Here is a 20,700-nt window from a genome sequence, read left to right on the forward strand (position 1 = left end):
GGCTCACACAAGGGCAGCAAATTCTGCTAAAGCGTATGCAGAGAAGAGGGGGAAAAAGCAGCCCCACCGAGCAGGCTGGTAAGCGATACAGCAATCGGATACGGAGCCCTTCCCACCCGGTCGGCAGGAACAGAAAGCCGAGCTCTCTGTCCTGCCCTTCCCTTACGCCCCTGTGAACAGCTGTGACACAGCATGGCACAAAATCCCACGAGCAGACCTTGCCCTGGTGCTGGGGAGATGGGAGGAAGGCGAGCGGTTTGGACTAGCCAAAAGCCAGAACCCAACAGTCCCACTCCGGCCTCCACGAGACCAACCAAGCCAGGCGGAGACGTGGCTTTACTCAAACCCTCCTCCCACTTTACTTCAAACATCATAAAATATACACACAGAAAAAAAGGATGAATGAGAGGGGAAAACGTTGTTGAGGGCGGGGAGGAGAAACCTCTCCCAAAACGCAGCATCAACTCAGACAGCAACGGGAAGCAGCTGCCACGGAGCGTCTCCTCTGTGCAGGCATCGGCACCTCCACCACGCGCCTGTGAGGAGGAAGGGGAGGAGAGTGAGCCCCGGCACGGAGAGGAAAAGCAGGGCAGAGCCCCATCCTGACCAGCTCTGCAATTTACTGAAGGGGAGAAGGCACAGGCCAAGGCTGGGTTAAGGACATCACCTGTCAGGGTGCCCCCGTGGACTTCTGGATTTGCTCCTTCAGGATCAGGATGCTCTGCCGTTGCTCCGGGGGCAGCATGGCGATCTGGTCTGCCGTCAGCTGCAGAACCTGCATGATCAGGGCTGCCTGTGGGGAGAGGGGAGAATCAGAGACCTGCCCTGCCAGAGCAGCCATGGTTACCGGAGCCAGGAAGGGGCTGTCCTCGCCACAGTAAGGCACGTAGGAAGCGCTGCTCCCGTTGTCCTGCCCTTTCCCTTTTCTCCACTCACCTTCTCATGATCCTGGGGGGTGACCTGGCTCTGTCCAGGGCTAAAGCCTCCGGGCTGACCAGCTCCTTGGACCCCTGCCCCAGGAATGCCTCCTCCCTGCATGCCTGCCCCTGCCATGTTAGGAACCTGCAGGCATGAGAGAAGGGTTAAGGACCAAGGGGTCTCTGGACTCAGCCACAGAGATACAGGAATGTAAAAGCAGATGATCAGATGGATGCCCTCAGACAGCCTGAAGACTCCCGAGCACGGAGAGAGACAGGTTACCATGCATTTTACATGCTCTCCTCTCCCTCCACCTCCTGCACGCCTTCCTGTGCTTCAGGAAGAGGTGGAGAGAGGCCTGAGTCTTGTCTCGTCCCCAGCAGACAGCCAGTGCTTGGGGAGATGGGACAGGTGCCCCAAACCCCTCAGAGCCACTGACCCAGCCTTGTGCTTCTCGGAGGCACTGCGGGACACCCTCCCCTCTCTGCCTGCTGCAGGAGGCGATCGCCCCCCTCACCCATCCCAAATCTACAAGACACCATCAGTGCTCAACTGAGCAGAGGTTGTCCGTGTACCTGGCGGGGCCCCTGCGGGCCACTGGCTCCCATGTTAAGTGGCCCTGGACCCTGTATCCCACCAGGCATGGGGCCACGCGGGTTGGGACCAGGCCCTCGAGGCTCCAGGCCCCGGGGCTCCATGACCCTGGCCTCCATGGCCCTGGCTTCCAGCACCCGCGGCTCCAGGACCCGTGGCTCCAGGCCTCGTGCCTCCAGGGCTCGCGCCTCCATCACCCGGGGCTCCAGCCCTCGCGGCTCCAATCCTCGTGGCTCCAGCCCTCGGGGATCTCTTCCGACTGCAGGGGAAAGACAAGGCAAGGTGTTGAAGGGAGCAGTGCGGCAGGGAGCATGGCAGCAAGCGCGCTGCCGCCTTTGCCTGGGGACTAACAAACGCCCAGAACGTGCAGAGCTCAGGGCAGAAGGGACATCCCTGGAGGAAGTCCCTTGCCCTGGGTCAGCTGTTTCACTGCCCAAACCCCTTTCCTACGCCTCGTGTCGGGGCAGCGGGCTCCACTCTGACTTCTTGTCTGCACGCTTTAAGCCACCCACTATTTCATGCCCCCTCTCTCACCTCGAGCATCCATCAAGGGCCCCCGTGGCTCTCCCATCAGTGGTCGGGGTTCTCCCATGGGTCCCCCCCTCATCTCATGGGGGGGGCCACGGCTGTCATGACCAGGCATATGGTGCATAGGGGCTCCCTGGTGGGGCGGCCCAAGGTAACCTCTGACGCAGAGAGACGAGGAGAGCAAAGCAGGAGGAGGAGAAAAAGCGAGAGAGTGTGAATCAGACGCTGGCTTGGCACGGTCTGGGCAGAGCGCTGGGATTGCCCCCGAAGCCGGCCGCAGGGGGAGGAGGGGGAGGCTGGCACAGGGACGGGTGCTGTCGGCCCCAAGCCACAGGGCTGCTGCCATCACACCGGGGATGCCCCATCCCCGGGAAAACGGGCTGGCCCCCGCAGTCGGCAGCACAAGGGCCTCCGACCAGGCAGCGGTGACTCCCGGAAGGCTGGTGCCATCCCTGTCCTCAGCGAGAGGTCACCCTTGGGCAGGGGACAGTGCCAAGGGCTCCTCTCCTTCCCTCTCCCCTCACCTGGGCTCCACTTCTCCAGTGACTGAGAGCAGGGTCCCTCCGCGAGGGTCATTCGGGGCATCTCCCAAAAGGCCTCGGGGCGGCGGGCCACTAGCAGGTAGAGGTCCACGCTGCATAGGGGCCCTCGGGTCTGGCATGGGCACTGCCAGGGAGACACACAAGAGATCGTGAGGATCTGCATGACCAGAGCCATGCTGAGACTGTCCCCCAGCGCCCTCGAGGCACTCGCTGCTCCCCGGCGCGCAGGCAGGTGAGCCGTGCTGACCGCCGGGGGCAACAGCCCCTTGTGCAAGGCCAGAGCGCACTGAAGCCCCTTCCCTGGATGCTGATTTTATCCCTCTCTTTCCCTCTCTGGCTCTATCTCAGGCTCCTTACGGCACCAGGTGGCCAAACCAAGCGTGGGTGCCCCCGTGGCGATCTCTACAAGTGTGGGCATCACCCCCCTGCTGACGTGGGGCCAGGAGCAAAGCAAGACCTGGAAGACTCCTGGTAGCAAGGTATCAAAGGGGGCAAAGGTCCTCTCTGAGCCCACTCTCCTTTTCCACTGGTGGCTCTCTGTGTACGGCGCTAGCCTGTTCCCTCCTCTGGCCCCAGAGGAAATCCTGCCTCCTCCTAACCCTGCCAGGCTACAGGGTGATAGGCCAGTCCCCATCCCTGAGCACAGTGTGGTGAAATCCGCTCTCTGTACACTCCACAACAAGCTCCATGGGAGAAGGGAGCTGGCGGGTGCCGGGATACCTTGAACGCGTTCGATAGACGCAGGCCTGGCAGGTCCCACGGGCGAGAGCTGCAGGTTCCCTGGGCAAGCAGCAGGAAAAGAGGGAGAAGAGCAGACACGTAAATAGTGTATGCACACATGCACTCAGCCTTCGGGATAGTGCTGCCTGCAGGATCACCTCCACTCCCCTGAAGTCCCCCGGAAAACCTATGGAGAAGACGCTGCCTGCTGCAGGTCTGGCTTTATCAACCTCTTCCATTAATGCCACCTCTGCTGTGGCACGACAGCCAGCTTGGCGTGGCCCTTCCCTCGCTCACCACGTGAATGTGTGGGGCAGGAGGATATCCTGCTAAGAGAACTGGCATTCTGTGGGGCCACGCTGCGCCCCACAATGCACAGCCAGTCAGCTTCTGCTTCCGCCCCTGCCGGCAGCTTCCCACGGCACTCCCCAGTGCCAGCTTTCTGTCTGCTCTCCAAAACCTTCCGGGTGCCAAGAACTGCCAGCTTGCTCTCAGGAAGACGGTGCCCACCCCAAAGAAAATGAGAGTCAGCTGCCCCTAAGTACCTAAGACCAGAGGATCTCAAAACAGGTTTGCCATGTTTCTGGTACACGGCCTACAATACGACTCAAGGCCATAGAGGTGTCAACTGCCTGCGTGCCTTATTACTGGGAGAACAGGAATGCCTTGGTTGTGCTAACCCCGGTTTCGGGGTGCACGGCTTGACGGGCGGCTACGCAACATGTGAACCGTAAGGAATCCGGCTCCGGGGCTGGGCCGTACAGACCGTGCCTGCGGAAGGAAAGCCAAGCCATCACTCATTGGGAAATTCCCTGCCAAGCCTCCAACTCACTGTCACAAGCAAAAAGCGAAGGCCCAGCTCCCTCTGCCGGGCACAGCGCAGGGAGCGCTGGCAGAGGCGGCCGCGGCACAAGCTGCTTCCCAACACCCAGGCAGCAAAGGAGCAGGACAGGTACCAGAGAAAAGCAAGCTCTGCCTGCTCGCACAAGCACAGGGACAGAGAGGGGCTCACAGAGAGATGGACAACAGGCATGTCCCGCCCGGTGGGGCTCTGCGGGGACTGGCAGCTCTCCCAACTTCCAGGTCACGTCTGCACGACACGGCGCAGAACAAGCTGGGAGCAAACCGGTGCATGGGCTGAGGCCCTGGAAGCAGGAGAGCTGCTACCACAACCTTGCGCCTAAGCGAACAAACCCAGGCACAGCTCAGCGCTGCAGGAGCTGCCCCGGATCCAAGGATGGCAAGGCTCCAGGTAGCTGGCAGGGGCTCTTGGCACAGCACTGCTCACCGCCATGGCCTGGGCCCCTGCTGGAGCGAGGCTCACATGACACACAGCACTAACCCATGTCTGTTTTACCTTGTCCACGCTCCAAGGGGACAGGCCCTCCGCCCGGAATCCCAACCTGTGGCTGCATCCCACCTGAGGGGGAACAGGCAGAGATCAGATCCCTCCTTGGCCATCCCTGCACCACTAACCGATTCCCTTAGCCCCAAATACCTCCCCCCTCCCAGCTCCTGGGGTAGCATCTAGAAGTTTATTTTCTTGGTGTTGGTCCCTCACAGAGATAAGCCAACTTTCTGGACTGCTGCTGGCAGCAGCCACAACCACGACACACAGTATGGGACTATGCATGCTCTCACAGGGCCAGGCCCTCTGGTTTTAGGGGGAAGGTAGAGGGGGACTGTCTGCAGGACACACAGACCCATGGCACCGTTTATCCGAAACCCAAGCACTCACCTCCTGGAGCCATGGGGCCAGGGCCCGGGCCCTGCACAGGGGCTGCCATCTGTCCTGGGGCCGGCACTCCTCCCTGCATGGGCGGCTGCATCAGCGGAGGAGCACCATTTACGTGCATCCCACCCTATCCAGGAGAGAAACCAGACCTCAGGGAAGCCCCGTCGCCCAGGCATGCATGCCCCAGCTGGAAGAGCTGGAACCAGCAATGCCCATCTCTCCTGTGCACAGCACGTCCGTCACGTCTGCTCTTACTATGGGCTGCGGCTGGGACGAGGGGGTATTCTGCGGGTTCAGCTGGGCATTTGGCCCTGGCCCAGGCCCTGGTCCCGGCCCAGGCCCTGGCCCTGGCACTGGCTGCTGGTTGCCTGGGATCAGAGGAGGAACACTGGTCTGGCGATGCAGGATTTTCTAGGGACAGAAGAAGGAGAAAGGAGTTCTTTTCCACCCTCCTCCACAACAGGCTACCACCGATATCCTACCGACCCCCGATGAGGCAGCAAGGGACAAACCAGCGCGATCTCCGGGTCAACGATCCTCATGACCACCTGGGCCTGCAGCAGGGCGTAAGCAAGCTGGGGGTTCTGGAGCAGCATGTTCCTGGCTTCCTGGGGGCTGTTCTGGACACACAGCTGAGAAGAAACACACAGATCAGAGCTCTGGCAAGGCGCAACAGGGGCTGCGAGAACAAGGGCAGCAGTGGTAGAAGCTGTGCTTATGGAGAGAGTACAGCTCTCTGCTACACTCACCTTCATCTGCTTCATCAGCTCAAACATCTGCTCAGGGGGCAGGCTGGCTACTGCACGGCTGATGGATTCAGGGGCATCTTCAGGATTGACAGGGTCCCCATAGGGTGACTCTATGATGGGTGCACCTGTACCCAAGCCTGCAACAGAGTTTGTGACCTTGCACACCAATGTGAACTGGCCATTTTTAATGGGCTCATCAGATGGGAAGCACCACGCCATTACAGAGAAAGGGAGACAGTAAAAAAGGGAGATCATATGGGAGAGAAAACACAGAGCTGAACCCATGTATCCCCCTGCAAAACTACTCGCTATATCACTTGGAGCAGGTCAGCTCTGCAAGGTTTCCACCTTGCCAACCTCACAGAAGAGGCAGGCTTTGTAAGGCTGAAAAGGTTGGGCCCAGCACAACATTAGTGCGGTCTCCACCACAAAATGCAGACTCACTCTTCAGCTCCTCCTTGTTCTTCTCGCTGGCCGCATTGTCAACGCGCAGGGCTCTCCCACTGAATTCTCGCCCATTCAGGTTCCGCATGGCACTGAGGGCCGTCTCCTGGTCTTGGTACTCACAGAAGCCATAGCCCTTTGGTTTTCCTGTCTCCCTGTCATACACCAGCCTGCACAGCGAGGAGAGAACCACCACTGCTGAGGGCAGTGCAGGCATTGAGCAGCGTGCAGTGCCCACAGCTCCCTATTGCTCAGGAGGGGGATATTGGGGGACACAACAGAGGAGCGGAGTGAAGGCACCAGGGTCAGATAAAGGCACGCAACAACCAGCCTTAAGCCTGAGCCAAAAGGTCTCCTGGACCCAGGCTGATGGGTATTCCCAGAGCTCTGGTGTCCAGGAAGGCCACCAGCACAAGCGCTGTGCTTCCTGTGTCCCCACAAAGGCATCTCTTGGGGACACAGGACTGGACTGGCTGCTCCTGCAGCTCCCAAGCCCTTAACTGAGAGCTCTCTGAAGCCTGCTGCCAGCTCAGGAAAACATCCCTGCAGAGCCACTGGGGTGGGAGTGCTCCGCACCCCCAGCTCTCTGCACAGAGCCTGATCAGAACCCGAGGACTTACACACCCCAACTCCATGCCATGGCAGGGCACCTGCCTCCAGCCTGGTGCAGCCTGCCCATATTCAGGCTCAGCCTATTACACTCTACATCTCCAGGCCACCTCAGTGCCTGCACCCCCAGGAGAGCTACCACAGCCTCACAAACCCCTCCAGAAACCGCCCTGCTCGGCACTGCCCGGCAGAAGGCTGGCCCTGCCACAGCACGGCCCTGCACGGCCCCATGCCACCTGCAGGGCTCAGGGCAAGGCTCTTCCGTGCTGCCCCGCGGAACCGGGGAGGCTGGCAGCCACTACAGAATCACAGAGTGGTCGGGGTTGGAAGGGACCTTTGGAAATCATCTAGTCCAACCCCCTACCAAAGCAGGGTCACCCACAGCAGGATGGACAGGAACGTGTCCAGGTGGGTCTGGAATATCTCCAGTGGAGGCTCCACCACCTCTCTGGGCAGCCTGATCCATAGCTCTGGCACCCTCAAAGGAAAGAAGCTTTTCCTCATGTTGAGATGGAATTTCCCGTGTTCCAGAGGGAAGAGAAGAGCTAAGTCTCTGAGAAGAGCCTTAACTATTGCTGAGCATTGATGAGATCCCCTTTCTGCCCCCCCTTCTCCAGGCTGAACAGCCCCGGGGCTCTCAGCCTTTCCTCAGCAGAGAGACGCTCCAGTCCCTTCTCACCTAAAGCTCACCACGGGCCCAACCTCAGAGAAAATGTCCTTCAGCTGCTCCTCGGTGGCTTCGTACGGGATGTTCCCCACTGTGGAAGAGAGACAGCGCCCGCCGGTCAGCGCGGCGCCCGACGGCTGCGCGGACACCAGCCCCCCACGGCGGGGAGGATCTGGCCGGCCGGCCCGCCCGTCCCCGTCCCCACTCCCGTTCCCCTGCCGTCCCGATCCCGCGGCGCTCACCGAAGACGGAGCGCAGGGAGCGGTCCACGGCGGGGTCCCGCACCGACAGCCCCGCCATCCCGCCGCCCGGGCCTCGCGGCCGCTTCCGGTCCCTCACCCCACGCCGCTCCCCCCGCTTCCGCTTCCGCCCGCGCCCACAACAAACATGGCGGCGGCGCGGTGGAGAAGACGCTCCGGCGGGAAACAGGGGCCTGCGCCGTGGTAGCCTGCGGGCCGCGCTCGGTAGGAGCGAGGAGAGCAGCGGGACAGCCGGGCGGGCGTGCTGGGTACTTGGGGAGCCCTTCCCGGCACAGACGGGCAGGGGATGTCGGCTGCCGCGGCCTCAGGGGTGCGGTCCCGAGCACCGGCCCTGAGGCACAATGCTCTGCGTATCCCACCCCCCACCGCCGGGCACCCCGCTCCTATAGGGTACCCCATTCCTCCGGGCGCCCCATCCTCCTAACCCCCCGGGGCACCCCATCCCCTGGGGTACCCCATTGCCGGGCACCCCGTTCCACAGAGTACGGTATCCCCAGAGTACCCCATTCTCCCGGGACTCCCATCCACTGGGATACCCCACCTCTAGAGCACCCCACCACTCAAGCATCCCATCCATTGGGGTACCCTATTGGCAGGCACCCCATTCTGTGGAGTACCCCAGCCACCACCCCAGAGTACCCCGGTCCCCCTCAGGACACCCTATCACCCAGAGTACCCCCCCCAGGGCACCACAGTCCCCCAGGACACCCCAGCCCCTAGGGTGTCTCCCCCGCGAAGGGCACTCCAATCCCCCAGGGGACCCCATCCTCCAGCCACCCCATCCCCCAGGGTACCCCACCTCCCTGGTCACCCCATGGCAGTGCCAGGGCAGCCAGGGCTCTGATGCCTCCAGCTTGGCGGTGCCAGGGACCCCCACTGGCCCCGGCTCCCTCCTGTCCCTTGTAAGCCTGACACCTTGTGCCCACCTGGCAGGCGGCTGGGTCCCTGCTAGATGGTGACGTCCCTCTGTCCACGGGATGGAGGCAAGGGATGTCCCCATCCCTGTCCCTGCGCTGGCCACGGAGCTGCAGTTTGCCCAGCGCCTCAGGTGAGCCTGTGATGGGGGAACGGGAGGCCTGCAGCTGCTCCAGCAGGGTGCAGGCAGGGCGCAGGCAGGTCTGGCAGGGAGGAGAGCTCAGAGGGCCAGCCCCGCACCCCAGAGGGGCTTTCTTCCTTGTGGCTGGGTGGGCTGGGGAGGGCCTGAACATGTTCTGGCCTTGCAGGGAGCATCTGGAAGAGAGGCAGCTCCTAGATGGGCGCTACCGGCTGCAGGAGGTGCCAGGGGGCCGGGTGGCCCTGCCCGTGCTGGAGGAGAAGCTTGACCAGCTGCGGCTGCCCCAGGAGATGCCCTGTAGGCTGGTCCGGATCCAGGTTGGGAGAGATCCCCCGCCCTGAGCCCTGCCGTGGGGTGGCGGGGTCTCAGTCCCACGTGTCACATCCCTCCTGCAGGACCCTCTCCCCTCCAGGGCAGCCCGCCGGCGGACGCCCGCCCAGAAGCTGCGGGACGAGCTGCAGCGGCTGCTGGGCGAGAGCTGGTCAGAGGAGCTGGAGAGTGACGTGCCCCACACCTGGCAGCGGCATGGGGACCTGGTCCTGCTGAGCGAGGACAGCTTCGGGGCTGCGCTATGGGAGAAACTGGGTAAGGGGAAGTGTGTTCTGCCTGCCCAGATCCTGCCCATGGAGCCGCCATGGCCTTTCCCAAAGCTCCCAGGACGGGTGTGTTCCAGGTCCGGCACTCTGGGAGACGGTCGCTTCGGCTCTGGGTGCCCAGCGGCTGGCCAGGAGAGGACGGGTGTTGCCGGATGGAATGCGGTCCCCCAATGTCACCCTGCTGCTGGGCCAGGACGGCTGGGTGGAGCACGTGGACAATGGGATCAGGTAGGCAGGAGCCGTGGCGCAGGATGCGGCCAGGGCGGGGATGCGGCCAGTGCGGGGAAGGGGCTGCCCTCATTGGGCTGGTGATATCTCCCAGGTACACGTTCGATGTGACCAAGTGCATGTTCTCACCGGGCAACATCACAGAGAAGCTGCGGGTAGCCTCTCTGCCCTGCTCCGGGGAGGTCCTGGTGGATCTGTACGCAGGTAACAAGGCCGGCGGAGGGCTTTGGCGGGGCAGGGCAGGCAGAGAGCAGTGATGCAGGTACTGATGGCATCCAGGTGGATTTGAAATGTTATTTCCAGCCTGGACTGGAAAAATACCCAGGTAGAGCTCCTGCTCTGTGCGTGATCCATCAGCTAACCTGGCATTGCTGTCCCTGCTGCGTCCCTGTTGCCTTTACACTCTCAGGATGACCTTGCACTCAGGCTCTGCGGAGCACTGCTCTGTACCCAGTGCTGGTCATGGATACATTTAAATCCATGGAAAAGATTTGTCCTTGATATTGTTTCTGAAAAGCTCCTGTAGATTTCCTGAGCCTGTACTGATGTGCTTTCACGACAAGCTGGCACTAACTGAAGCGTCCTGTGCTGTGAGATAAAGGGGGAGATCACGTCAGGCGTTTACATGTCAAGAGAGCCGCTGTTTTGTGCTTGAGAAAATTAGTGCTTCCAATTTGTGCCGCACAGAAAGGATGTGGCACTCACAAAACTCCTCTGGAGTAATTAAAATAAGTGGTAGTCAGGCACTTCTGCACAGAGTGGAAGCAGAGCAGGGCAGGTCTTGAGCTAATGGCCAAAGACCAAAGGTAAAATAAGCTCCTCTGTAAACACTTTCCAAGACAGATTTTGCTTTTGGGGAGGTGTGTGTGTGTGGGGTGAATTTCCATTTTCCCAGCATCTGGCCTTGTTCCGACCTGGAGCAAAGTGGATGCAGAGAGCCAGGGTGGCAATCTGCATCCTGCCCTGCCTCCATGGAGGAGCGCAGACCCCCATCGGTGCCCAGACCCTGCCCTTAGCCACTGCCACCTCTCCTGCCCCCAGGCATCGGCTATTTCACGCTGCCGTACCTGGTTCACGCAGCGGCTGCCTTCGCCCACGCCTGCGAGTGGAACAGCCACGCCGTGGAGGCCCTGCGGAGGAACCTGGCTCTGAATGGCGTGCAGGACCGCTGCCGTGTCCACCACGGGGACAACCGGCAGGTGAGCAGTGACGACCAGCCGCGGTCCCTCCAGCCCCACACAGCATGCTACTCACTTCCCCTCTCCTTCCAGCTGGAGCTGCGGGACGTAGCGGACCGGGTGAACCTGGGGCTGATTCCCAGCTCGGAGGAAGGCTGGCCGGTGGCCTGCCGCGTGCTGAAGAAGGGCACGGGTGGGGTTCTCCATATCCACCACAACGTGGAGACTCCCCCTGCACCAGCCCCAAGGCAGGCCCCGCTCCTGCAGGCTGAGCAGGGGTCTCCAGAGGGAGCCGGCTCTGATGGAGAGGTGCAGCGCCCAATGGAGGGCAGTGGGAAGGAGACGCTGGGGGCCAGGATCAGGCCCGAGTGGCAGAGGTGGGCTGAAGCCACAGCGGCACGGATCCAGGGGCTGCTGGCAGAGCTGCACAGGCAGCCGTGGCGCACCAGCATCCTGCACATCGAGGCAGTGAAGTCCTACGCGCCCCATGTGCATCACCTTGTGCTGGACCTCGAGTGCCGGCCAACGCTGCCTGCCTAGCTGGCCACGGGCCCTGGCGTGGCTCCAGCTCCCATGAAATGCTGGCATTGGATCATCTGTGGCCAGGAGATGCTACTGTTGCCTGCTGCCGCTCTGGATGCACTTTTACGTCGCCTCGTTCTTGGGTACCTTCCTGTGCCCAGAGCACTGAAAGATGTGCTCCCATGGGAGATCCCATGGCCTAGGATGGAGCGAACTAGGACTGAGAGTGCCCTGAGTCCTCCGCTGTCTGTGCCTGTTGCTGCCCAGATCTTGGACATTTGGTGCCACTTTCAGCCCCATTTCCCACAGGAGAGAGCCACAGGGCTGAATAAACCTTGGATTCCTGATGGGCTTTGTTTCAGTGAGTCAGGGACAGTCTTTGTGCTTATATTTACTAGCGTGCTTTTGTATTGTACTGGAAACGAGTCTGTTCATCTCGGTTTCTTACCTTTTTGCAGAAATAAGGATGTTTCCCACCCCTCTTCTTGGCGTCCAGTTAAAACGCGAACACAAGTGCAAGTGTGGGGGTCCTGCCTGGGGAGGCCGGGTCCCCTGGCAGTGGGTGGAGGGGCTTGGGGGTCAAAGCCTCTGTCTGTGTCCTTTGCCCTCAGCTCTGCCTGCGAGCCCAAAGCCCTCTTGCTTTGCATGTGTACCCCTGTTGCAGAGAAACCCCCTGCCCGGGGTGGAAGTCCCACTGGCCTTTTGGTGTCCCTGGGTCCCCGTGGGTTCTCCCCTGTGTCGGTGTCCCGTCTCCTCCCGCAGGGCTGGGACCCGTGGCTCTCCCCATCCTGTGTCAGCAGCCGCCAGCGTGGGCAGAGCCGCGTCCTCACGTTGGCTTTGCTCCCAGCCGGCCTCCCACTGCGTGGTGAGAAGCCGCCTTCCCATGGAGGTGAGCCCCATGCCTGGTCCTGCCACGTCTGCTGATGGTTTCCCTGCTGTGGGCAGAGCTGGGGCCGTATCTCTGCCCACGAAGGACGAGGGCAGAGGCCGAAGCCTTGCAGCGGGGCCATCCCCTGCTGCTTGCGTCCCGGTCCCTCGCCCACCGCCGTGCTGGGCTCCCCCGGGAGCGCGGGTGGCTGTAGACTTTGTGCCGGCGTCTGTGTGCTCTTTGGGAGGAGCTGCCTTCCCGCTGCGGGGGGGGCCGGCCCGGGGAGCCGGGGCGGAGCCGTGCCGGGGGAGAGCAGCCCCGCGGGGTTGGGAGCGGGAGCTGCGGGAAGGGGGTGGACGGGGCGGGCGCCGCCTCCCACCCGGGCCGCCCCGTCGGTGCCGCAGGTGTGGAGGGTTCGGCCCCTTTAAGGAGGCGGCACCACACACATCCCCCCCCGCCTTTGTCCCCCCAGCTGCTGCCGGGAGGCGCTGGCCGGAGCCGCGGCAGGTACCGGGCGGGGACGGGGGCGGCATCGGCGAGGTTCCTGTGCTGTGCTGCTGGGGGTGGGGGCAACGGGGACGCGGTGTCCCGCGGGCCGCCGGAGCCGGTCAGGCGCGGAGCTGCCGGCGCGTCCCTGTGCCGGCGGCCCCGGACGGGGTGAGTCCCGGCAGAGCGGAGCCCGCGGGCCGCCCCGCCGCCTCCACGCCGGGCCGCGGCGACAGGAAGGTCCGTCCCGCTGGGCTCGACAGCGGCCGCTCCCAGCCGCCAGCCGGCCCCCGGCTCACCGGTGCCCCGGGCGGGGAGGGGGGAACCCTGCGGGCGGGCTGCCGACCCCCGGGCTGCGGGAGCGCCGCTCTGCCCGGCTCCGTCGCGCTCCGGAGCTGCCTCGGTCGCCCGGGGTCCGGCTGTCAGCGCCCGCCGGTGGCTCCCGTCGCTCCCGGGGGGACCGGCAGCTTTCCGAGTGCGGGGTGCGTCTGTGGGCTCCCTCCTCCGCGGGGGTGCCCGGGGGCGCTGGGCGTTAGCCCCGGTGCCAGGGAGCCGGCTGAGGTCGGCGGGGCTGGCAGGCGGCCGACAGCCCGGCCCGCAGCCGCGCCGTGCCCTGGGCAGGGCGGGAGGGGTGCGGGCGCCCGGGGCACCGGCCGCGGCGGTGTCTGGGCTGCGGTGATCCGGGATGGGGGGGAGGGGGGCCGGTGCTGCTCTGGGGTGCGGGCACGGGGTACCCAGCAGAGCCGGGGCTACAAGCCCGTGATGTGGCTGCGCTTCACCGGCTGGCTTTGCCCACAGCAGGGACGTGTCCGGCTCCTCTGGCAAGCGATCCCGGGTGGAGCGATGTCGGAGGCTGTGGATCTCTCCTTCCTGTCCGAGGCGGAGAGGGATTTGATCCTTCAGGTCCTGCAGCGCGACGAGGAGCTCCGCAAAGCGGAGGAGAGGAGAATCAGGTGAGGACGCGGCCGGGGCCAGGCAGGGTGCTGGTTTCCCTGCTTTGCTCTAGAAGCAGAGGGGCGAGGGTGCAGGCAGTGGGGACCCACGGGGTTCCAGCGTGGCTCTGACGGCTCCCGGTGTTGGGGTCCAAGCAGACGGCTGAAGAACGAGCTGCTGGAGATCCGGCGCAAGGGGGCCAAGCGTGGCAGCCAGCGCTACAGTGAGCGGACGTGTGCCCGCTGCCAGCAGAGCCTGGGCCGCATCAGCCCCAAAGCCAACACCTGCCGGGGCTGCAACCACTTCGTGTGTCGGGACTGCCGTTCCTATGGCCCCAATAGCTCCTGGCGCTGCAAAGTCTGCTCCAAGGAGGCGTGAGTACCTGGGGACAAGTGGCAGGGACCTTCTGCATGCTCCTTCTGTCCCCTTCCTCTTGATGCCCCATGGCCAACCTTTCCTGGCCCAGCTGGTCTTCTCCAACGCAGGGCTGCTGTCACTTCCTAGGGTGGGCACCCATGGTTGGGTGATGGAGAACTGGGTTGTGCTCTACTCTTGGGTCTTCTTCATGCCCACCCGGCTCATTTTCCCCCATTACTTGACTCTGGCATCCCCCTGTGTCCCTCTCACAGCCTGTGTTTCAAGTACCCCAGATTTCTTCTCTCTTGACTCCCCGTGCCCTACAAACCCCGTTTTGCTTGAGATGTAGCTGGGCCTGTTGCCTGCCCAGTGCATCGCCTCTGCCCATCCGCCTGCCCAACGTGCCCATGGTGCCTGTGCTGCCCTTGGCCATGGCAGCACCGAGGGTGGCTGTGGGGCAGAGCGAGTAGCCCCCCGTGGCTCCTCACTGCCCCCCTGCCCTGCAGCGAACTGAAGAAGACGACGGGCGACTGGTTCTACGACCAGAGGGTCAACCGCTTCGCCAACCGGCTGGGCAGTGACATGGTGCGGCTGTCCCTGCGATACAGGTCGGCAGGTAGGGGTGCTGTAGTGATGCCTTCTCCCGCAGCCCAGCCCTCCAGGATGCTCCAACTTTCCCTGGCACTCCTGTGCCCAGTGCAGAGTGGGCTGGGAGCAGCTCCTGCTCCAGCAACGGGCTCGGAGCAGTGGTCCTCCTGACGCCTCTCTCCTTCCAGCCACCAAAAGAGAGACCGTGGGACAAACCCTCCTCCAGAAAGCTCAGCTTGGCGAGCCCAAAAGCTCCTCCACAGCCCAGCAGCAAAGCCCCCCAGCACCCCGGGAGGGGCCCAGGTGAGGATCCTTGCCGTCCCCTCTGCTTTGTGTGCCAGCTCTCTTCTGCGGGGACGGGAGGGACGCTGCCGCCCTGCTTGGATCATTGGTGGCGCAGAAGCTCTCTCTCAAACTGTTCCTCCTCGCCAAACAGGACATACCTGTGGTTTTGTTTGTCTGCAGTTTGTTTCCGGATGCCTCAGACCCTCGGGATGGCAAAAGTGACACAGAGTCCATGGAAAACATGAGCCTGGATGGCTACAGATCTAGTCCTGGTGGCACGAGGGGCAGGTGAGGGGCTCCCTGGGGCTCCTTGGAAAGGCTGGCTTGGCAGAGGATGAGGACCTTCATCTCAAATGCATTTTTCTTGGTCTAGTGAGGGGGAGGCTGGCTCTGCTGGGCTGAAACCTGTCCCTGGGCAGGCAGGTCCTCTGCTCCCTAGGGTTGGGTGCTCTGGGAAGCTTGTGGAGAGACAGCGCTTGCTCTCCGTGGGACAGACCTTTCTGTGTCTCCTGCAGGAGTAACTCCTTGGGGAGAGCTGCCCCTCTCAGAGATGGAAAACAGGTTGCTGTGCCAGCAGGACCCGCTGCCTCCAGCCTGACCCTCCCTCTCCGCTCCAAGAACCAGCTCTCCGACGGACGGGTGCGTGCCGCTGCTCTGGTGGGCTCAGCCCTGGCCTGGGGCACAGGGCTGGGAGCCCCATGGGGTGCCCACTCCTCTGAAGGGACCCTTCCTCCCCAGGATGCCACCATGGGAAGACACAGCAGCGCCTTGGTCGACGAGCATGAAACAATATTCAAGAAGAATCCCCGGCGGGTGGTGAGGCCTGCGGGTGAGAGCTGCATGGATGCAGGAGTCTTTGGGTGCTGACACGTCAGGGGGTGGGTGGCTGCTTCTCCCTAGGCTGTGGTGGGCTCTCGGTGCAGACGGGAGAGGCTGGGGCAGCCCCGTGCAGCAAGGGAGCAGCGGGACTCCACCAGTCCTGCACCATGCCATCATCTCTCGTGCAGACTATACCAAGTCGGTGATCGACCTGCGCCCGGAGGACTTCGTAGGGGAAGGTGGCTCATTGGGGGACAGGAGCAAGTCAGTCCCTGGCCTCAACACAGAGCTGGTGAGACCCTCGGCATGCTGCAGAGCTGGCTACCAGGTGGAGGAGCCATCTACCTGGCTGGCCGTGCCCTGCTGCCCCCCACGAAGGCAGCTTGTCCCTCTCTTTGCAGGAGGAGGAGGAGGAGGACATCGATAACCTGGTGGAGATCCATCGGCAGAGGGTGGCCCGGGGCAGCATGCGCAGCGGCACCTCTTCGGTGAGTCCCCGCGGTGCGGCCGTGCTCTGCTCCGCAGGAAGAAATGATGGAGGAGGGCAGCGCCGATGGGTTGGGTGGGAGGGAGGTGGGGGGGAAGCTCCTGGGGTGCAGGGAAAAGAGCTTGGGGCAAGGGAGCTTCCTCCCCTTGAAGGGCATCGAAAAGTGGAGCCCCAGCTCTCTTCCAGGGAGTCCGCATGTGGGTGGGAGGTGCTGGGCGGCCATCCCCAGCCACGGAGCGGGTAAGAGGGGCTGTGCAGAGGAGGCACAGGGAGTAGTAGCCTCGCTGAGGATGAAGAGGGACCTCGAGTGATGTTCCCCTTGCTCAGCCCTCCCGTGTCTTCCAGAGCACGCTGGGGAGCATGGTCAGCATTTACAGCGAGGCCGGTGACTTTGGCAACGTGGCGGTCACCGGGGGAATCTCCTTCTCCCTGAGCTACGAGCAGAAGACGCAGACCTTGTTCATTCACGTGAAGGAGTGTCGCCAGCTGGCCTACGGGGACGAGGGCAAGAAGCGCTCCAACCCGTGAGAGCTGGCGGGGGGGCGATGGCCGGTGGCACTGCTGGTGGTGCTCAGCTGGGTTGTGGGGTGCCCACCAGAGATGGGGAGCTGTAAGTGGGGGGTCTTGGTGAGGCAGGAGGTCTGGGCTTGCCCTGGGGGGCTTGGGGTGTGTGGGGGGGCTAGTTGTGGGGAGATTGGTGAAACGCTGCCTGCTCCTCCCTTCAGGTACGTGAAGACCTACCTCCTGCCTGACAAATCCCGGCAAGGGAAACGCAAGACGACCATCAAACGCAACACCGTCAACCCCCTGTACAATGAGCTGCTGAAGGTAAGGGGGCTGGGGTGGGGTGCAGCCCCGCTGTGAAGCTGGGCAGACGCTCGGCCCTGGGGATGCTGCTAGAACAAACTGAGGGCGGGATGGGCTCTGAGCCCTGAGGGCTCAGAGCTCTGCAGAGGCCGCATGTCCGGGCGCTGCACCCTACAAGCTGGAAAAACCCCCTCCCAGGCTGGGTCGCTGCCCTGGGGTGGCTGTGGTGTCAAGCCCTGGCTGCTGTGGCGGGGTGCACAGCTGCAGATGTGAACGTGTGTCACACACAGCCTGTGTTCCTGCCTCCTGTGGCATCCCCCAGAGCAGAAGCTTACAGGTAAGCTTCTGCTTACCCTGGACATGGCTTTCTGTGGAGAAGGCTCCTGGGCCACTGCAGGCAGGGTACACTGGCACGAGGGTGGGCAGCATGGCTGCAGAGGCAGAGATAAGGTGGTTCTGGGCCCCAGGGCAGAAGCACTTGGCACTGCCCTTCACAGTCCCCACTGTGGCCACCATCAGGTGGTGGGAAGGGCTGGCTCCGTCCTGAGCCCGGCAGCACATGGCTGAGGCCAGGCGCTCTCCGGAGAGGAGGGAAGTGGGAACTGTGGTTGTGTTTCCAGGCTGCCGCAGCCCCGGGTTTGCTGAGCTCTCTCGCTCTGACCACCTGAGGCTCAGTGAGCTGGCAGAGCTTCGCTTGTGGTGGGATGGGGTGGGGTGGCCGGATGCCATGAGTCCTAGTCCTGGCTCCGTGCAGGCTCCAAGGACCACTTTGCCTGGAGAGCACGGGCTCCTGCACCACTGCCCCGGGGCTTTGAGGTTTCATCAGGCTTGGAAAGGGAGACAAAGCGTCTCCTGCATGCATCCATTGCTCCTCAGACCTGCCTCCTCTCCTGCTCGAGTGCTGTGGCGGATAGTGCATGCCAAGCCTGTCCCCCGCCTGGCGCTGCCTGCTCACCGGTGGTTTTCTGTCTCTCTTCCTAGTATGAGATTAACAAGTCCCTGCTGCTTGCGAGGACGCTGCAGTTCTCGGTCTGGCACCATGATCGCTTTGGCCGCAACACCTTCCTGGGGGAGGTGGAGGTCCCGCTGGATGCCTGGAACTTCGAGAGCCACCTGGAGGAGTTTCTGCCCCTGCACGGCAAGGTGCTGGCCCTGCCACCCCGGCCCCACAGCCCCCAGCAGCCTCCCTCGCCTGTCCCTGTCTCCGGGGGTGGCCCTCATGGGCAGAGGGGCACGGAGACATCAGCCGAGAGCTGCCAAAAGGCTTGTGCCAAGTCAAATCTTTGGAAAAATGAAGCCCCAGCAGCAGATAGCAGTGCTGTCGTAGTAAAAAAAAAAAAAAAAAAAAAAAGACAACAAAAAAATGACAAAAAAAAAGGTAGATTTTCTGCCTTGAGCCTATCGTCCCTATTCCTCGTCAGTAAGTTCCCTATGGGACGCAGCAGGACATTCCTCTGCCCCATCAGGTATTTTCATTCTACTTGCTCGATTGCTCCAAGAGCACAGGTCTTCCCAGCTCCCGGCTGGGAGGAATTGGAGCCAAATTCAGCGGAACAAATGGGGGAAATTGGCTAGGACGTCCTGCTGTGGGCTGTAGAGCCGTGCAGCAAGGGCCTTTGTGCAGCTTGATGGCAACAGCAGATGCTGCTGCTGGACTGAAGAGTCTGGGTCCCTCGGCTAGCTTGTACTGCGGGCTCAGCCCTCGGTGTTACTGGGGCTCGAGCAGCTTGTGGAGACCCCTAAACAGCGTTTCCTAAGGGAAGTGATTGAGCGAAAGTGGGATCCCAAAGGAGCCGGTCTGAGTCTGACCTAGTGATGCTGGGGAGGTTCTGCAGGCATCTGTGCTGGCTAGACCAGCTCCAGGAGAAGCCAAGCCCTTTGGCCCAGCACGGGGAGGTGCTGTGTCTAGACCAGGCCATCACCATGTCCACTTTGGCCAAGCGGTGTTTGATACACACTAGCAGTGCTTGATAAGTCTTGTTGCTTTGCAGATTGGGGCGGATGCTGCTGGTCTTCACCAGTACAAGGGGGAACTGGTTGTCTCCATGAAGTACATCCCATCTTCCAAGCACCCTGGGGCCGGGAATGGCAGGAAGGGTGAGTGCTGGAGCTCCAGGATCTCTGTGTAGCCTGCAGGACCTGCTTGTGGACGTGAGAGCTGGGTCTGGGTGGTGCCACTGCAGCCTTCTCTTCTGCAGCACCTGCAGGGCTGCTCTGGGTCTGGGCAGACCCATCTGTCCTCAGGCTGGCCAAGTGGTCCCAGTGCTTTCCTGGTGCTGGACCCACGTGGAGCAATTGTCTGCTGTAACCTCAGTAGGCAGGGCTGGGACGGGAGGAAGGAGGAGATACCAACTGGGGATCTGTACCTGCCTCTGCTGTGAAAGCTGTTCAGCAGGACCTTTCCAGAAGTTAGCAGTGGTAGAAATTAAGGTTGATTAATTCTTGCTGTGTTGCGTTTTTCCCAGGCAAAATGGGGGAAGGCGGTGAGCTCCAGGTCTGGATCAAAGAAGCCAAGAACCTCACGGCTGCCAAATCCGGGGGGACCTCCGACAGCTTTGTCAAGGGGTGAGTGTGTGTCCCAGGTGGGGGACTGTCCCCCCTGGCTGCATCCCAGAGCCGCCCTGGGGAGGGATGTGTCTCTGCACTAACTGCCCTCCGCTGCCTGTGTTGGTACCCTGAAGGTCACTGCCTGCCCGTCTCTGCCTGGAGATGAGATGCTCCTGGTGGCAAACACGTTTCGGACGGCTGAGAGGTCGCAGTGGGAGGCTGCATGCAGGGCATGGCTCCAGCTGCTGTCCAATTGTCTTCCCAGAGGTCCCCGAACCACTGGGCAGCATGGCTTGGGGCAAGCAGGCTGCGGTCCTTGCCCTCTCCTCGCCTTAGACCACCTGCAGTCTGCTGAGCAGCTTTTCAGGAGTCGGGGCAGAGACCTAACCCTTAGCAGACCATTGTGGCTCTTCCTGGGCCATGTCAGGGAAAGTGGGGCTCCAGACCAGGTTCTGGAGTGTTGAGGTGCCCCAGCCCCTGGGGCGGATGGCAGTTGAATACACGCTGCTAACCCAAGGGGTTGCTTCCCCCAGCTACCTCCTGCCGCACAAAAACAAAGCCTCCAAGAGGAAGACGCCCGTGGTGAAGAAGACCCTGAACCCTCATTACAACCACACCTTTGTCTACAACGACATCAACCCCGAGGACCTGCAGCACATCTGCCTGGAGCTGACGGTCTGGGACCGGGAGCCACTGTCCAGCAACGACTTCCTTGGGGGTGTCCGCCTGGGGGTGGGAAATGGTGAGGAGCCCTGGGGTCCCAGCAAGCCCTGGGGTCCCAGCAAGCCCTTGGGGACAAGCAGGCTGGCTTGGGGCTGCCTCGCTGCAGGTAGGAGGCTGCCCCGTGGTGACTTCTGCCCCTCTCCTTCCTTTCTCCCAGGCATGAGCAATGGGCAGGCTGTGGACTGGATGGACTCCACGGGTGAGGAGCTGAACCTGTGGCAGAAGATGCGTCAGTACCCGGGCTCCTGGGCGGAGGGGACGCTCCAGCTCCGCTCCACCATGGCCAAGCTGCGGCCGTAGGCTGCAGCCCTGGCAGCGTGACTTGGCCGAGGGCCAGCAGCGCTGCTCGGGAGCCGCACTCTCTGCGTGGCTCTGCAAGGCTGCCACACCTGCTTATTTTATTTTATTTTATTTTGCTTATACTTTAATAAACATGACTCTCTTGAAACAGGCTTG

The 20,700-nt window shown here is 62.4% G+C and overlaps 2 protein-coding genes across 16 annotated transcripts; one reads left to right on the forward strand and one right to left on the reverse strand.

The window, feature by feature from the left end:
- Positions 1–321: 321 nt before the first annotated feature.
- On the reverse strand, positions 322–8,641 carry CSTF2 (cleavage stimulation factor subunit 2). 3 transcript variants are annotated; one of them, XM_063345652.1, is made up of 15 exons: positions 7,749–8,641; positions 7,519–7,597; positions 6,231–6,400; positions 5,787–5,923; positions 5,550–5,669; positions 5,293–5,448; positions 5,041–5,164; positions 4,660–4,722; positions 3,303–3,362; positions 2,565–2,706; positions 2,047–2,198; positions 1,494–1,771; positions 937–1,062; positions 668–793; positions 322–536 (listed from the first exon to the last, which is right to left on the reverse strand). In XM_063345652.1, exons 1-14 carry the CDS (start codon positions 7,804–7,806, stop codon positions 671–673), a joined length of 1,788 nt encoding a protein of 595 aa, XP_063201722.1. In that variant the 5' UTR covers positions 7,807–8,641; the 3' UTR covers positions 322–536; positions 668–670. The 3 variants fall into 3 exon arrangements, with proteins under 3 accessions (XP_063201722.1, XP_063201723.1, XP_063201725.1); XM_063345653.1 differs by lacking the exon at positions 3,303–3,362 and having other exon boundaries at positions 323–536; positions 7,749–8,627; XM_063345655.1 differs by lacking the exons at positions 2,047–2,198; positions 2,565–2,706; positions 3,303–3,362 and having other exon boundaries at positions 323–536; positions 7,749–8,616.
- Positions 7,870–20,696, forward strand: SYTL4 (synaptotagmin like 4). Of its 13 annotated transcripts, none has more exons than XM_063345639.1 (23): positions 7,870–7,970; positions 8,700–8,814; positions 8,990–9,137; positions 9,216–9,405; positions 9,494–9,644; positions 9,739–9,848; positions 10,686–10,843; positions 13,497–13,651; positions 13,790–14,005; positions 14,495–14,604; positions 14,765–14,879; positions 15,042–15,149; positions 15,377–15,500; positions 15,600–15,690; positions 15,869–15,972; positions 16,082–16,168; positions 16,513–16,691; positions 16,893–16,995; positions 17,956–18,117; positions 18,966–19,071; positions 19,440–19,539; positions 20,055–20,263; positions 20,402–20,696. In XM_063345639.1, the coding sequence occupies exons 2-23, from the start codon at positions 8,744–8,746 to the stop codon at positions 20,542–20,544; spliced, it is 2,940 nt and encodes a 979-aa protein (XP_063201709.1). In that variant the 5' UTR covers positions 7,870–7,970; positions 8,700–8,743; the 3' UTR covers positions 20,545–20,696. The 13 variants fall into 13 exon arrangements, with proteins under 13 accessions (XP_063201709.1, XP_063201721.1, XP_063201710.1 ...); XM_063345640.1 differs by having other exon boundaries at positions 7,884–8,014; XM_063345641.1 differs by lacking the exon at positions 8,700–8,814 and having other exon boundaries at positions 7,884–7,970.
- Positions 20,697–20,700: the final 4 nt, after the last annotated feature.

Source organism: Chroicocephalus ridibundus, chromosome 9, assembly GCF_963924245.1.
Source record: "Chroicocephalus ridibundus chromosome 9, bChrRid1.1, whole genome shotgun sequence".
Lineage (NCBI taxonomy): Eukaryota > Metazoa > Chordata > Aves > Charadriiformes > Laridae > Chroicocephalus > Chroicocephalus ridibundus.

Excerpts from the sequence above, each read along its gene's own strand:
- CSTF2 (XM_063345652.1), bottom strand. The coding sequence starts at position 7,806 with ATGGCGGGGCTGTCGGTGCGGGACCCCGCCGTGGACCGCTCCCTGCGC. Across the intron at positions 1,063-1,493 it reads GCCCGCAGGGGCCCCGCCAG|GTTCCTAACATGGCAGGGGC; the intron begins GTACACGGACAA and ends TCATGCCTGCAG. Across the intron at positions 794-936 it reads CCCCCCAGGATCATGAGAAG|GCAGCCCTGATCATGCAGGT; the intron begins GTGAGTGGAGAA and ends CTCTCCCCACAG.
- SYTL4 (XM_063345639.1), top strand. The coding sequence starts at position 8,744 with ATGGAGGCAAGGGATGTCCCCATCCCTGTCCCTGCGCTGGCCACGGAG. Across the intron at positions 18,118-18,965 it reads TTCTGCCCCTGCACGGCAAG|ATTGGGGCGGATGCTGCTGG; the intron begins GTGCTGGCCCTG and ends GTTGCTTTGCAG. Across the intron at positions 19,540-20,054 it reads TCCGACAGCTTTGTCAAGGG|CTACCTCCTGCCGCACAAAA; the intron begins GTGAGTGTGTGT and ends TGCTTCCCCCAG.